Source organism: Sarcophilus harrisii, chromosome 5 (assembly GCF_902635505.1).
Source record: "Sarcophilus harrisii chromosome 5, mSarHar1.11, whole genome shotgun sequence".
Classification (NCBI taxonomy): Eukaryota; Metazoa; Chordata; class Mammalia; order Dasyuromorphia; family Dasyuridae; genus Sarcophilus; species Sarcophilus harrisii.
Window position 1 is genome coordinate 118,449,163 of NC_045430.1, and position 18,024 is coordinate 118,467,186.

The 18,024-nt window shown below is 32.0% G+C and overlaps 1 protein-coding gene across 4 annotated transcripts in view; it reads right to left on the reverse strand.

Moving 5' to 3' along the window:
* Positions 1–18,024, reverse strand: part of SOX5 (SRY-box transcription factor 5) — a 446,382-nt gene that overhangs the window by 365,465 nt on the left and 62,893 nt on the right. For 2 of the 4 annotated variants that reach the window (XM_031938465.1, XM_031938463.1), the window contains exon 2: positions 17,539–17,665. In XM_031938465.1, coding sequence (XP_031794325.1) covers positions 17,539–17,665 — 127 coding nt within the window. Of the gene's footprint in view, positions 1–17,433; positions 17,666–18,024 lie in introns of all 4 variants that reach the window. The other 2 variants (XM_031938462.1, XM_031938461.1) reach the window with 1 other exon arrangement.

The following is an 18,024-nucleotide window of genomic DNA, read 5'->3' on the forward strand; positions in this document are numbered from 1 at the left end:
TTATATTTATGTAGTAATGATCATAATGCATGAGGTCTTAATTTTACCAAATGTAATTCCTGAACATAGAGGGAGGAATTTAGAAAGATAGTAAGGCATAATTTCTAATTAAATTATTCTTTTTATTCACAACAATAGAGACAAGAAATATCTCACTAAAGAATCACAATAACATAGGTTTATAGATTTTAGAGATAGGAGGAAGCAGGAAACTTGAATTCAAATCCATTTTCCTTTACTTACTAGATGCATAACAAAATGCAAATCACTTAGGGATAATAATACCTCACATGGTTGTTGTGAGAGTAATGCTTTATTAATTTTAAAATAATCTGTAATAATAAGCTCACATTTATATAATTTATAAACTCTGTTCATGGAAATTACTGTTAGTATATTAGTATTATTCCCATTTATAGATGACATTGAGATTCAGGTTATCAAATGGTTTGGCTTGCTCTTGGTTACAGGTGTGGAAAGGATCTGAGATGGGATTCAACCGCTGTTCAATATACCAGTCTAAATAGTACTTGCCTACTAGTATATATGAACTATCATTTCATATCTGAAACAGTGAAATATTTTGGCATTTTTATTAACATTATATAATTTTGTATGCTAAAATAGATACAAGCTAATTGAATGTATCAGAAAAAATAGGCAGGAAGAATATAATTACCTCAAATAAATTGAGTAGATATTTCATGAAAAATACATATAACTTAATGATGAGGGCAGGACCTCAATTTAACTACTATACTAAAAGAGATGTTCCCTAGTTTAATGTTATTTGAAACTCTTCTGCGAGATGCATACATTTATAGAAATCTAGAACAACTGACATTTTAACATACTCTCTACTACTCCACCCTTGATCCCACTCGGATTATAGGGTTTAAGACATGACTGGCTAGTGAAAACATATTCTGATGCAAAACTCTGCAAAAAAGAAAAAAAGAACATTTTGTTCATATTCTGAAATGATCATATAATCCCCGATAAGTATTAGAACTATATGCTAATCCCTGTATCCATTCTTTGTCCTAAATGTCCTCCATTAACTATTGCCCTAATCATCTAGCATTTCCAAATGTCTACCGGGAATCTTTACCTGATTGTTCTGCAGTAACTCAAACTCAAACTGTATAAAAATTAAATTTATTATCTCCCCACTCCACAAACAATCCCTTTCTCTTAACTTAACTAGTTCCATTGAAGGTATATTTATCCTACCAGTTTCCCAGGACAGAAATTTCATTTATCTTTAATTCTTCTTTCTCTCTTGCTTTCCACATCCAATCAGTTGTAAATCCCTATAAATGTAATCTTAACCATATCTATCACATACCTCTCCTTTTTTTTTTTCTTACTGAAACATGGTTCTTAATATTTTTCTCGTGGATTTCTTTAATTTCTTATCCATTAGGCTGTCTCCTCTCAAAACATCCTTCATATAGGTGTTAACATAAAAGGCCTCAGAGGCTTTACAATGGCTATAGCAACTGTTATCTATCTTGGGACCAAACTTTTTGCTTTTAGGACCCCTTAACATTCTTTAAAATTATTGAGGACCTCAAAGTGTTTTTGTTTAAATGGTTATGCTTCTCAATATTTATCATACTAAAATTTTAAATTAGTAAAAATTTTAAAATATGTACTTATAAACTCATTAAAATAACAAACCTAATACATGTTAACATAAATAATATTTTATGAAAAATAATAATTTACAAAAAAAATAGTGAGGAGAATGGTATGTTACATGTATTTTTGTAAATCTCTTTAAAGTTCTGTTTAATAGAAGACAGGTGGATCTTCATATCTGCTTCTGCATTCAATCTGTTGTGATGTTATTTCGGTGGAAGTATATGAAGAAAATCTGGACTCACACAAATATATAGCTAGAAAAGGGAAGAGTATGTTAATAGCCAAATATTTATTATTAAAATAGTTTCGACCTCCTTGCTGCTCTGAAAAAGTCTCAGGGATTTGTCAGGTTCCCAGGGATAAAAAAAAGTCAATAACTATGCTCTATAATATAACTCCTTACTTTAACATTCAAGATCCTCCACAGTTTGACTTCAGCCTACCTTTCTAGCCTCAATTTACTCTTTTCTCCTTTACATGCTATTTTCCAGCCAAAAAAAGGCTACTATTTCCCAATTTCTTCTTCCTTCCTCCACATAATGGATGCTCTCCATATTTCTGCTGTTGAACCTTCAAACCTCAGGATAGATGGTTCTTGTTTCATAAAATCTTCATTGATACACTAAATAGAAGGAATCTATCCCCTCTTAAATTTCTCATCCCTCTCTTTTAAACTTTTCCTTATGCATTGATCACAGGGCAATACAATAAACATTTGTTGTAGTTACTTGTACTTAATAGGTCATTAACAAATGCATGGTGAATTGGGAAAAAAATAGAATTCTAATGTGAAAAGGGGTCTTAAACAATTGCCAGTCTCTTAAACTGTGGGTCATGACCCCATTGGAGACTTTTACCTGAATGTGGGGGTTGTGAAATTATAATTTATTATCAGTAAATGTGTGGTTTTTATGTGTTTTAAATGCCTATGTATCTGGAGTCACATAAAAATTTCTTGAATAAAAAGGGGTCGCAAGTGAAAAAAGTTTTAAAAGTCCTCAGGTAATTCAACAGTACATGTGACAACACTGTTATGTTATCTCTACCTGATTAATATAATAGATGTATGTATGTATATATATATATATATATATGTATACACACACACACATATATATATATACATATATATGTATATATATATGACTTAAGCTAGCTAAATTAATATTAGTAATTAATTAGTAACCATATGGACATTTCTCTTCTTTTTAAAGATATTAAGAAATTTCAAAGCCTTTTATACCATACGGATCACATATTGACTTTATAATAAAAGAAAATCTTAGATCTTTTTTCAAGTGGAAAATTATCTAGCCATATCTACTCTATCACATATTTATGAAATATGTTCTTAAAACTAATTATAAAATTGAATTTAGCTCCATTAAACTCCATCACATGAGAATCAACTCAATCATCTAGTCGGGCAAGATCTTTTATAATCCTGATTTTGAAATTCATAGGGTTAAGAATTTCCTACCTTTATATCATATTTATATTTGATAATCCTGTCAATTTAAGTTGCTGATAAGTGTAAAAGAATAACAGGTCAATCACAGGCCCTTGTTGCATTCCACAGGAAAACTTCTTCCAAGCTTCTGTATAACTATAAATACCAATTTTTTGAGTTCATTCATTCTAACAATTCTACACCCCCAAATTCAACAAGTTATTCTATTGTCTAGTTAACATACCTCAATAATTTTTTACAAGAACTGCAGAAGCATAACAGACACCTAAAATCCAGATAAACTAATATCTACAACATTCCCATGATTTACTTGTTGGTAATCTTGTTAAAACAGGAAGTAAACGCTATCATGGCTTATTTTGAATGAAGTCAAGATGATTATTTTTAATTATTGTTTACTTTTAAGAGGTTCATGTAACATATTTCTACCTCATACAAGAGACAATATACTTTAAAGTGTTGTGGGAAAAGAAACCATCCTGTTTTGGGGGGTAGTTTATTAAGAGTTTTCAAAGTTTTGGAATCCTAGTTGACCTTGAATGGCTTCAAGGGAAGTTATATTGGACTAGATGAGGATATCAAAATAGATTATCCTTGTGGATTTAATACCAAGAAGAGATGGCAAACTGATGGAATTAGTATGAATAGAGTACAAGCACACTGAAGGCCCAGTGAGGAAACTAAACCTTCTTGTCCTTCTCACTGTAGGGAATAGCTCTTACTGTCACTATAAAACTTAATTTCCTGTTTTATCCTTTATTCTACAGAGCCCGGACAAGTTATGGCTGTCAGGGGAAGGAAGTTTTGATTTTTCTGTTTTACATTCATTATTTATACTATCTAGAAATGTATGTAAATCCTAATTGCTACTAAAATTATGCATTTTATTGATTTGTACTTTATCTGATGAAGGGAAGAGTTGAGGAAGGAGAGGGAGAGAGAGGGAGAGAAAAGGAGAGAGAGGAAGAGGGAGAGAAAAAGGGAAGGGAGAGGGAAAGAAAAAGGGAGAGGGAGTTGTTCTTTAAAAGATGGAAGATATTTACTTTGCTTACTGGCGCTGTCTTTCATAGGTCTTCCTAAACATATGAGTCACATAGAACACAGGAAAAGAATATCAGATTTATTTTTTTCCCTTTTTGTGAAAACAAAACAAAACAAAACAGACAACAACAACAAAACCGAAATCCACAAAAAACAGAAAGAAATATGCTCCCCATACCAAAATAAAGTCAAAACGAATACTTGATTTGGGCATAAAGGATGATCCCTAAACAAATTAGGAGGGCAAGAGATAATATTAGATCTTTGGAGAAAGGAGAAATTTATGACCAAAGAAGAGCTAGAAAACATTATGAAAGACAAAATGGACAACTTTGATTACATTAAATTAAAAAAGTTTTGACAAACAAAACTAATAGAAACAAGATTAAAGAGGAAGTACAAAGCAGGGAAAATCTTTACAACCAGTTTTTCTGATAAAGGTCTCATTTCTAAAATATATAAACAACTGTGTCAAATTTATAAGCATACACATCATTCCCCAATTGGTAAATGGTCAAAGGATATAAATAGACAATTTTCAGATAATGAAATTAAAGCCATTTAGAGTTACATGAAAAAAAATTGTTCTAAATCACAATTGATTAGAGAAATGCAAATTAAAATAATGCTGAAGTACCTCCTCATCCCTTTTAGACTAAGATGACAGGAAAAAATAATGACAAATGTTGCAGAGGATGCAGAGGAAAACTGGGATACTAATGCATTGTTGGTGAAGTTGTGAAATAATCCAACCATTTTGGAGAGCAATCTGGAACTATACCCAAAGGGGTATAAAACTGCATACAATTTGACCCAGAAGTGCCATTATTAGGTCTGTGTCCCAAGGAAATCATAAAGAAGGGAAAAGGACCCATGTGTGCAAAAATGTCTGCAGCAGCTCTTTTTTGTGGTAACAAAGAATTAGAAAAGGAGTAGAAGTTATTAATTGGGAAATGGCTGAACAAACTGTGGTACATGAAGATAATGGAATATTATTGTTCTATAAAAAATTATGAAGAAGCTGATTAAAAAAAGGCCTGGAAAAATTTATATGAACTGATGTTGAGTGAAACAAGCAGAATCAGGAATACATTGTGCATAATAATAGCAAGAATGTCCTACGATCAACTATGAGAAGCTTGGTTCTTCTCTGCGGTTTAATGATCTCAAGCAATCTTGGACAGAAAATGCCATTTGCATCCAGAAAAAAGATCTAAGGAGACTGAGTGTAAATCAACACACTTCTTTTTTCTGTTTTTTTTCTCCTATGGTTTTTTTTCCTTTTGTTCTGATTTTTCTCTCTCAATACAATTTATAAAGCATTGTGTATTAAAAATAAATAAACTTACTGCAATGAAAAAAGAAAAGAAAGAAATATGCTATTGAGAAAATAATATGGACTCCAGTGAGAGACTTTGAATAGCTTCCAATATTTAAAAGCATAATCCCAGAGGGAAAAGGGACTTGGAGAATCATTTTGCTGTAGTTTCCATTTACTGCTAGTCATTGTATATATTGCTTTCCAAGTTTTCTTTCTTTACTCTGTGTATATTCATATAAGCCATCCATTGCTCATTTCTTATGATGCAGTAATATCTCATTATACTTTGGTACTACAATCAATGGATATCTATTTCCAATTCCAAGTTACCACCAACAATACTATTCACTTTCCCTCTACCTTCCTCCATAATAGCTCAGTCCAGGGTCTTACACATTTATAGAAATTAGATGTTTAGAAATGGCATGATTTTTAGAGTGGCTTGTAGACTAGCTACTAGTTTAAGAGAAAAGGGAGGCCATTTGTGTTTCTTACCACTTCTAGGACAAAAGGCTTATCTGAGGGGTAACTCTCAGAAATGTTTACTGAAGCTTTTCTGGAATGCCTCCCTGACCTAATTTGACCAGTTCCTATAGAGACTTCAGAGGTAAAGGGGAAGAGTGTTCTGAGTTTTATCTTTTTTTTAAGTTTAGAAACCGTACTATATCAATTTCTTCTCAGGAATATTATTTTTAAGCCTGAATCACTGTATTAGGCCTGGCCCAGAGTACCTTTGATGGATGAAATTATCATTAAGGAAAGTCAAGAAGTTGTTTGCCACTGTTCCAGTTTTGGCAGAGAGAGAACTCCAGCAGATACCTGGAACACTTAAGTCCTCTATCATTACTATACCATGCTTCTGTGCTTGGCTTATGATCCATCTCCCAAATTCATCAATCTTTTTTTTTTTTTTTTTTTTTTTGGTCCAGTTGTTCTATGATCTTCAATGACAAAAATGTTTCCATTTTTTCCTGACAATTATGGACCTGAGCATAGCCTTTAGAGAGAAAATTAGAGTTTTAATAGCATTTGCAGTCATTCATTAGGGAAACTGAGCTTAGTACCTGGTTAATTAGAATAATGAGATTTTAAAAATGAAGTTGTTAGGTAGTTTATTTCCTTTATCCCAATGGTCCCCTCTAGATTGAGCTTCCAGGTATCATAGCAGCTTTGACTTCACCTTTTATGGATGAGTATACCAGGGTCTTCCTCCTTCCTTCTTCATAAGGGGAAAAAAAGAAACCATTGAATATGTCTTTAAAAAGCTGATTTGAGGGTACACCTTAGGGCACTTGTCTGAGATGCTTTTTGCTCAGAATCTAAACACTGAAAAAAAAATTGGAATTAACTAATGTTTAATATTGTACTTATTTGCATGTAATCTGTAAAGTAAAAAGATGGGAGATAGACTCACTCTTGAAAGGATTGTTTATTTGACAATTTTACAGTTATTTTCCCTGCTGTCCTATATCTCTACATAGATATTGTACTTACACATAACACATACCAACCAATAACACATATTTGGATATAGATCTTGGAGAGAATTAGTTATCTCACTTTATCAGGTTATAAGTCTGAAAAAAAAATAATAGCCAGGAATAAAAGAGTAGGGCACTGACAAATTCATTGATCTTGGTTGAAATGATAGAAGGCTTCAACTTCTTTATTACACCTAAACATTATAATACTGAATGCCCCCCCCCAAAAAAAAAACAGTGTAGTTTTAAACTTTAATAGTTTTATTATGCACTAAGACTTTTGGGACAGGCTATATATCTGCTTTCTATTTTTACATGGGATTAAACTATATTTGCCATGAATTTTCAGATTACTTGCCAGAGAAAAGTTACTGAATCCTTTGTAGTTACATTTCCTCCTCATATTGCCTTAGGCAACCATTAACCCTTTGAAGATCAGCATTTTAAAATATAGGGATATTTGGCGTAGTCAGAGTTAATACTCCGTATATATTGTCTTTTATCTTGGGGTTGGCTAGATTTCTGAGAGCTCTGGAAGTGAAAACTTTATCCAGACATAATGATAGCATTATTTACAGTTCCACAGCCGAATCAACTTTGCTTAAATAAGATACAAAATCCAGTAAGTTATATCCAATTGTTTGAGTTGAGTTAACTTTAGGGCCTACTGAAAGATTGTGTTTATGTAGATAGAACTTAAATGGACTTAAAAACAACACTATTCTATTTTTAGCTTTCACTGCAAAAACTTATGACTAAATAGTAGTTAAATAAGTACAATTTAATAATTAATAATTAACATTTTATATAAATGTATATTATTGTTTTACTTTCAAAGTCCTTTACAAATAATAGCACTTCCAAAAAAATGCAAAAATATTCAAAATATGGCTACATGCTACATTGTTATCACTAAACCAATCTTTTTTCCTACTTAATAATAAAAAAAATAGACACCCTCATTACCTTAGAATTTAAGAAGGTAGTAGTATTTTAATATATGTTCTGTGCTTAACATTTGATATATTGAATTCTATGTGACACTCCCATTCTATAAAAATATTAATTCACTTGAAAGTTCTTTTGAATTTCCTAATAGATTTTCAGAACACAAGCAAATTTTTTATGTTATTGACTGGTCTTTTTATGAGATCTAAAAAGTATTTTGGTGTGTCTATATTTATATATAAGAAAGGAAATACTATTTGAGTACTAGTGGCAAAAGTTCTTTTACAAAGTAAATTCTATAATTCCATTAATTATTTTCCTAAATTTGGATTTTTTTCTTAAACTCTACAAATAAATGTTGACATTTGTATTTCTAAAATATGTTTCTAGATATGAAACAATTTTATTTTTTTAAGTAAAAGGAATAGGTAAAATTGTGCTCTGTTCTTATTGCAAAACAACCAGTACAAACACAAATCTTGAAATATTTTAACATTCAATGATAAATGGGTGAGTGAATCATATTCTGACCTAGGAAGCAGGCATTCATATTACAGTTTGTATTGTCTTTAAACTAATCAGATTGATCTTTATAATTACCAAGCAGGAATATCAGTGATGGCAACTATTATCATTTTACTGATATTAACTTGATATATGGACATCATCCAAAATAATATTTAATTATGCAGAAAATGTATAGATTCCTGATCCTCATAATTTTCTTGACAATTAATTTAATAAGCAAGTTCTATTTACCCTTAAGATGTTTAGAATGATGAAAATTCATATGAATAAGTTTGGCAGCCAGGACAAAAAAAATCACCAGAAGTTATTAACATGTTTGTGTTACCATATAAAGAAAAAAAAGTTTGTAAAGGCAACTTTAAGTAGGAATTAGAGACTAGCATTTCCTTCCAAAATTTCCTCCCTCATATCTAAATGAGAATGGAAATACTATAGTATTCGTTAACAAAATTAGAGAATATCAGGCTACAAAGAAACTGAATGGCTATTTAGTCAACTCTCCATGTAGGAATTCCCTCTAAAACACCCCTGACAGGTGACTTATTAACTTCTCTTTGACATTCAGTAATACAGAAGAAAATAAATACACATGTGTTCACACAAAGCCCCCCTGCCATAGAAAGATCTCTTAAAAGAATGTGACCTGTTTAAAAATATGACTTGAAAAGAGAAATTTTAAGGAACATATGAAAACTGTTTATAAATATGTAAAAGACATTCTAAGGAAGAGGACATAGACATGTCCTATTCCATTACACAGAAAACTGGTGTCCCAGATCATGAGGTTCTGCATGAAAATCTCTTGCTGAAATCATACTCACTATTTTGATATAATTTACTTTCTCTACTAGAAGAGTTTCTCCTTTTTCTCTTTATTTCTTTTTTGGGGAGGATTACCAGTGTTTTGAGAAAGACTACTCAATGCTTTAGAGAACTCCAGGAGTAGTAATGTCAACATTCAGTGCAAATCAGCATTTCTTTTATAATACAATCTTAGAAAGTAGCTTAGGGCATTGAGAAGCCAAATGGCTTGCCCAAAGTCAGACAGTCACTATTTTCTAAAAGCTGGAACTGGCTTCAGGTCTTTTTGATCTTTAGTTCAGCTCAATGTAGCATTATTTCTTTTTTATAGGATAACAAGTCTAGTTACTCTAATAAAAAAAAAATGGAAATAAGGTTGTATTATGAACCTCAGTAAACTCATACTAGCTACTAAAAATTATAGTAACTTTTATAAATATGAATATCATCTTCTTATAATTCTAAAATTTTGCTAAGAATAAACACCAAGTAGTTGTCAAAATCTACCCATATCCCATTTTTGAAAATTAGTACAAGATTTGGTTAATTCCAGTATTCATATACTTGTGTTGTTCCCAATAGTTGATCAAAGACTCCTGACAAGGTTTCAATGACTATACAGCATCTAATTTTTTTTTTAATTAATTTAACCTTTAGTTTTAATTTATCTGTAACCAGACTCAAATTCATTTAAATCACAACAATACTATAGTACTCATCTTTAACTTTCATTCTCTTTTCACCATCCTAACAATTTTGATTTCAAAGGATCCTAGATAAAGCTGAAGCCAACTTGAGAAATCACCTAGTCTTTCACAAATGAGAGTACTGAGACATAAGGAAGTTAGGCCCACTGTCACATATTTAATTAAATGGCAGAGCTGAGATTCAGTTGGAGGGATCAGGCCCTCTGATTTTAAATACAGAACTCTTTCCAATGTACCAAATTGCCTCCTTTGAAGAGAAAGCTCTATGATTTAAAAAAAAAAAAAAGGAAAGGAAAAAAAAGAAAAATAGAAATTGAGAAGCTCAGCTATCTCTCTAGTATTTGATAATATTACACAATCTGGGTGAAGCAATGAACATAGTTGCTACTTGTTCTTGTTGGTTTGAACATGTTTTTTTTGTTTGTTTGTTTGTTTGTTTTTAATAAAGTCCATTTTTTTAAAGCCTTTATGCTGATTCTGAGCTTTAGTCTTTCTGACACTAAACTTGGAGGTTAGTGGAAGACTATTTTACAGTAAAGGCAGGTTCCATAATAATTTACATAGTTTTAAAATATAGTGAATTGATTTAACTATTTAAAATAAAGCAATTTGCAATTATGAAAAAGAAACAAAAAAAGGTATGATGGAAGAGAAAGTCATTTGTTCCAGTGTCCCAGTGGCTAGGTATAGATACCAAGAAGACTTAAGACAGAAAGAAAAGTACCATCTATGTGAACATCAATAGAAGCACTTTTTATCACATTAATAATGTCAGTACAGAAACAGAAGCCCAAGAATGTAATAGTGTGTCACTGTACCATCACAAATGATGGACAGGAAAAATTGAGAAAAGCATGAAAAAATCAGATTCAGAGGGAAGAAAAAAAGAATCAAAAAGGCAATATAAAATATAAAAGCATACTCTCTCCCTCATTCCACATGAAAGACACATAATACAAATTCTTCACACATCAGAAACACACTTTTTCTTCTTTGTCCATTAAGATATTTCTCATCTGTCACTTCCAACTGATGTGACTTACTCTCTTCACCTATCATGAAGAAGTTACTATCAGATAATTCCCAGATTTGCTAGAAAGGAACTCTTTATCACCTCCATTGTCCATTCCCCCACCTCTGGCTATCTTTAAACAACCTTTGAAGATATTGGTTAGCATCTTTTGGCCTGTCTGGGGCCTGAAATGTCACCTAGCTCCTTGACCCCTCCTTTTGAATTCCTGCTTTTACTTCTCTGGTCTTCCTGAGAAAAAAAAAAACCAAGACTGTATTTCCCCCTAAAATATCTGCTTATGATTAAGATTGGTCCTTTGTTCTCTTCAGGACTAAGCCCACTATAAGATATTCTTTCTTTCACAGTGACTTCCCTTTAATGGTGTCATTCTCTTTACCTTGGCTAACTGACTAGTCTGTTAAACTCCTCTATGGATGTAACCTAATAGTCAATGACATGTTTAGGCTTCATGGATTTTCCTTTAATGGATTCTTCCAAATTTCTTTGCTTTCTAACTATATGCTCTCCCAAATCTATTTCATATTTGCCACTTCTGAAGGCATTGCTGGTGTTTATTTTACCTCTTCATTTTGTGTGTAACCTCTTCCCCTAAATAAACCTGACTTTTGCCAAAGAGAATGGCCATTGTGAATCTGTCACATGTTTATTTTGAACTAGGTATCGCTACCTCGATAACAAGTTCTAGTATCTTCTCACAATATTCTATCAGAAATCTTAAAGCTAAAATAATAATATCTATAATATCTAAAATATAGACACTCAAAATAAGGAAACCTCTGGTCAAAAATTTTCAGATCTCTGAAAACAATCTAATGTTTCTTTAAATACCCAGTAAAATTAATATTATATTCAATATATGTAGTTTGATGAAAAGTATTTTTGACAAATTGGAGATAAAGTGGATAAAAGCAGTATTAGTAATAATAAATAGAATTATATTATATTTATCATGCAATGAAAAAATATTACATATTACATATAACTTAACACTAAATTATGTGTGGATGAAGGATTAATCACTATTACACTACCATAAAGGCAGATAGTCTTTATGGTGCAGCAACTATAGTAGAGCCTGGAATCAGGAAGAATCATCTTCCTGAGTTTAAATCCAGCTTCAGACAAGTCCTAGCTATGTGACTCTGGGCAAATCACTCAATCCTTTCTACCTTACTTTCCTCATCTTAAAATGAGCTGGTGAAGGAAATGGCAATCCTCTTCAGTATATTTGCTAAAAGAATGGGGTCTTGAAGAATTAGACTTGATTTGAAACTGAACAACAAAAAGGCTCAAAAATGTGTTATTACTAACTTTTCTCTTACTATGATAAAATCTAGTGTTTTTTTTTATTTTTGCTATACACAGATATGCACAAAAGTTATTATTGAATTTTATTTAAAATTTTACATTACTTTGAAAACTGTGTATTATTACACATTCAATTTATTGTGGATTTGTGTTAGCATGTGTACTTATTTGAAACTATATATGTAAAAAAGGGTTTTATATATTTACTGAAATGTCCATGAGGCATAAATCAATATGCTTTCATGTATAAAGTTAAAGAGGAATTGGTGAATGAATTTTTAAGTTTTAAGGTGCCAAATATATACCTTTCTCATAATTTTCTGATTATTTTCTTATAAAAATAAATGAAACTAAGACAGTTGTCTTGCCTCAATTTCACATTTAAATCACCATACTTCCTTATTCTTCTTCAATAGGAACTTAATGTCCCTAACCAATCTCACAACACATACTGAAAAAAACTAGCCTTCTTAGTTAAATTTAGTATGAAATGTAATATTATACAATGAACATTCCAGAAATGTTCTTAACAGGCTACCACATATCTCCATACATTCATATACATTACTCAAGAGTCAACAGTAACATTTTACCATAGACCCTGTGAATTGACTTTATCCTTCTTAATATCAGACCCCCTGGATCCAAAGGGAATTGTAGAAGAGGGTGAAATGATGCATTGTATAACTTCTCCAGCTGCTTGATGGACCCCAAATGATTCTAATTTTTAAAATTTGTCCCCATTCCTGACAACTCTGGGGGAAATTGTCTGAAACAATCTTTAAGAATAAAGATTGAAAAACTCATTCTCACATACAAGGCTGGGATTATATCTACGGAAACAGCTTTCATGTGGTATTTTGTGATGACATTTATAATGTAATGTTTGTAACAATGTAATTTCATTGTATGATAAACATCAATTTACCATAAAAAAACAAATACAAACTTGTCACCATTTTCACCTTGTTTCAATTGAATTGGCCTTGTTCAGATAAGCACGCCTATCTCTTACAGAAACAACAGTTTATAAACTGTATGAAATCATGTGTGTGTATGTGGAATTATGCTGCCTACTAACATAATTTTATACTGACACATTGTACATATGGCTTCCAAGCTTGCTTTATCTGAATCTTTGCGAATCTATTCTCCATGCTATTAAACCAAGCACATTCCACATCGTTCAAAAGTAATTACACTTTTGTTTAGAGTGTAGGAGACTGCTCTCCCTAAACAATGAAATTCTCATTATTAGAACTGGCACAATGTAACGGCCCTGGTGTTCACAACATTGTTCATTGTACCATCACACTAACTTATGCTAAGCTTGATGCACAAAGGTACATCAGAAATTTAAATATCTCTTAAAAACCCACTCTATAAAATAACAGAATTAGTATTCCAAAAGTCAGATCTTAGTCTAACTTTTAAAAAGCTGCAATGGCATCTTTATATATTCGATGCATTGTCACTTTTCCTAAACAGCAATTGTTCTGCTGAACAATCATTCCTCAATCAAACATCTAAAATATGTATCTGAATAGTAAACTTTAAATAAACATTATGGTGATTGAGAATTTAAAGACATAGCTAAAATATAAAATTTAAAAGTTGTTTTGAAAAATTCTGGGAGAGAATATTGTCTGACAACAGATAAAGAGTCTAGTTGTCCTATGAGTTTCATGTATCATTTAAGGATAGATTTAGTACACTAAATCCTTATTCATTACTCTCTTTGAGGTAAATGCTGTGTAGTAAACTTAGAGGGAGATCATCTTTTTAAAAAGGTCTTTTTGATATACAAGCAAAAGTTCTGAAAGGAACACCATATTGTTTTATAGAAAAGTGTTATAACAGTATTCCAATGAATATTTTGATGTATAAAATCATAGTCTCTATGAGTATGCTCCCTACACACCCCTTTCACATTCCAGAAATAAGCCATCAATACAGACAACAGTGTAGATAATATTGATATATATTACTATCATACTTCAACTCCAAAAGGTTCACTTCTAACCCCTAGCAAAAAGATGGGAAAGGTTTGAGTCTTTATCATCTATTGACTGGAATGGGGCAGTTGACTTAGTCAGTTTAGGAAATATCAAAGAAGTCAAAATATAAATTGGCCAAAATGGCATAATTTTAGTTAAAAAGACAGCTGATCATTAAATAACTAAAAATGGTCATATCACATATGTCACTGAAACAATATTCCAACACACTGAACTATCCTGCAACTACATAGGGACTGAGTGCCAAAATGGTTAGGACACAGCTTCCCAGCTGCCCCTGATGCTGCCACTTCATTCGCCTCCAATCTTACCATGATCCCTGCTGGTGCCTATAAATATCCTTGTCAGTTGGCATTAAGGCATAGTTTGGATAGTCACATGCAAGACCAAGCAAATCAACCCTAATCATACCCCAAACAAGAACTGTTGTTGAAGAAGAGCCAAAAAAAATCGTGATTGTGGCCTACCAATGAGAAAGACTGAAAAGGATCAAGCATACTCTTGATGCTAATCAAACAATAGTTAGGACAATGATGGCATAAGAAAAATAGAAATTGAGTTCCAATTTGGAAACGTAAAACAAAACAAAAGGGAAATTTCCATGTTTTCTCAAGTTCCTAAATTCCTACCCCCAAAATATAAGTTTCAAAGAATTCAATGAGACTGTATTCTAAAGTAGATAAAAACAGTAACAATTATAACAACTACTATTACCACTTCCGCCATGACCATCATCTTCTTCAACTCTCTTTTAAAACAGTCTCTCAGACCATAAGTTCCTTAAAGGCAGATCAGGTACCTGGCATAATACCTTGCAGATAATAAGACATAAAGTAGTTTGGCAAGGTATTTTGGAAATAGGAAGACATAGATTCAAATTCTTTCTCAGATACTCATTAGCAGTGTTACAATGAACAAATTACTTCTTATACTTTCAATCATCTGTCAAATGGAGCTAATAACCCTGGAAGTAACTTCCTAAAAGAGCTATTGTTACCCTTAAATGTGATCATGTGTGCAAAGCACTTTGTAAACTTCAAAGTATTACATATATGGAAATTATCATTATAATCTCAATCAATGCTTGAATTTTATTCAAGTACATCTATTAGAAGAGATGTAATTTTTTTTCTTCTGATTCCAACTAGACTGCATAGCCAATGATTCACTATCGTGATCTGTGCACAAAACCATGGAAGGCACAACAAAAGCAATAGGGGCCAAACCTACAAGTTGATAAGATCTAGGATAAGTTACATATTAAACTGCCCTGAAGTAACTTTTTAATTTAGAAAAATATGGCTAAAATTAACAACTAGGATGATATTCAAAAAGAAAAGAAAGTTTAAAATCCATAACACAATATTCATTCTAAGGGATATGAAGAATGTTTCTAGGATCACAAAAAAGAGTGTTAAATAGTATCTCAGAGGAAATTTATTCCAAAGCTACCGTTTTACAGATCAGGAAACTGAGAAGTATCCGGTAAGTGACTAATTAAAGATGAAATTAGGTAGTATTTGAATCTGGTCCTTTTTACTCCAAAGTCAGTGTTCTTTCCATGAAAATATATTACCTCTTTAAGGGAACCTTGTTGCCTACCAGCTAAAGTCTTGGTGCAAGTTGATTATATGTATGAATGTCCATGGTGTTTTTAGTATTAGTCCTTCTTGCTCTGAGAAGTGGCAGGCCCTTGGAAATCATCCTAAATTTGTATACTCTAAGGCTATCTTTAAGAGAAATTGTTGAATGGTTGCATTATTATCCAAAGAAACATATATAGAACTTTGCTAAGGAAAAAGAAGACTTTTAAGGTTGTAGGCTATTTAATACTGTGGATGAAAAACTGGATTGTGAGTCAGGACACATAGGTTCTAAACCTCTTTTTGCCATGAACTAAATGTTTGACATTTCACAAGTAATATGTGACTTCTATCAGCCTTCTTTTCCCCAACTGAAAATTAAGAAACTTTATTGTAGATCTTTTAAGGTCTTATTTTAACATAACTCTACATAAACAGACACATAAAGAATTGAAGGAACTTAAGTTAGGAAAGACAGATGTAATTTAGGAAAAGATATTAATTCATCATTATAAAAAACCCTTCCAACCACAGATATGGCTGCAGTACCATTGGGGAGGTGTGTTATTGCAGTGTAGCACATTGAAAAGAGCTCTGGCCCTGGAGCAGAATGCATGGGTTCAAATTTCTCTATAAAGGAAAAGATCTGCATGACAATGTATATCACCTCTCATTGTTATCTTCCTCATATGTAAAAAGCTTTATTTATGACCTAGGAAAATGTGACCCATATTCAGTGTACAACTATATTTCGAACCACATTGTAATTATATTCTGTAATAATCATTCACAGCAACAATGCAACTTGTAACTTTCATAACAAATGTCAAAAATGATATTAAATATGGTAAATTTAATTTGTGTTCAATTATGTACAGATTGTTTCCTGAGTTATACTGCAAGCTCTTTTAAGCTATGATCATATTTAAAAGCACTTTTAAAGTTGTTCTTATGACATATTCTTAAAAACAAAATATTTTACACACAACAAAATTTTAACACATTAAATAACTATAAGAAAATTTATGAATTATGTAGACTTGAATTATAGAATCATAAATACAGACATATATATGTGCATGTATGTATATATTTCTATATGTGTGGGTATTTATATATGTGCATCTATTTCTTTATATATAGGTAGGTAGATGTAGATAGATGGAGAAATAGATAGATTATAGTTCTCTGTTAAGCATGTTCTCACTTCAACTGTGAGCCTAGATTTGAATTCAATATAAGCACAAAAGGCTAAAATAAGGATTGAATTCATAAGAAAGTTCAAATTTATGTTTTGGTTAGGTATAGTTTTAGATAGTCTTAAGAAAATGCATATACTATAATATCAACATATGAATAGAGGTCGTTACTTTTTTTTTTTTTGGTAACTTTTAGAAAACTTAAGTTAGCATTTCATATTATCATGGTGTCACATATGACTAGTAACCATGTCCTATTTTGAGTATTAGGCTGAATGCCAAGCTACTATAGGAGAAATACTGGTCCAAGAATGAATGTAAGGACAAAAGACCACAAGAAAACCTACCACTGTGTTGTGCTGAGAAGTGGGAGTCCTATGGCCACAACTCTCTTGCGTCAGAAGAGAAACTGGTTGAAATTCCTCAGAGTGAGGCTTGTTGGGAAAACTCACATGCAAGGGAAGGTGAAAGGCTGGGAGCCCGTCACTCTCCTCTTCTTCCACTTTCTGTCTGCTTGTCACCATGGCTACCTCTCCATCTGCTTCCCCATACGGAGAGGCTGGTCGCTTGGAAGACATCCTGGAAGGAACAAAAGAGGAGAAAATAATGAAACCTCCATATAAATCCTTAATGCCGTCATTGTGTGGTTAGGGGCCATTGTAACAGAAATGCCTTTTTGTGCTGGCAGAGAGCAGGAAACCATCCAAATACCACTGCAAAGCATACACAATCAGAAACAATGGCCAAGCAGGTAGCAACAGAACAGTGCTTGTTTGTTGTGAGAATAATACACTAATATAGCACTCTCTTGTATTCTGGCTTCTTAAACAAGAAAATTCACCTAAGAACACTGTATAATGAAAGACCATTCCTTTTTTCCAGGAAAAAAAATAGCCATCTACTTTTACACTTTGATAGGCCTTATTGAAGAAAGAATA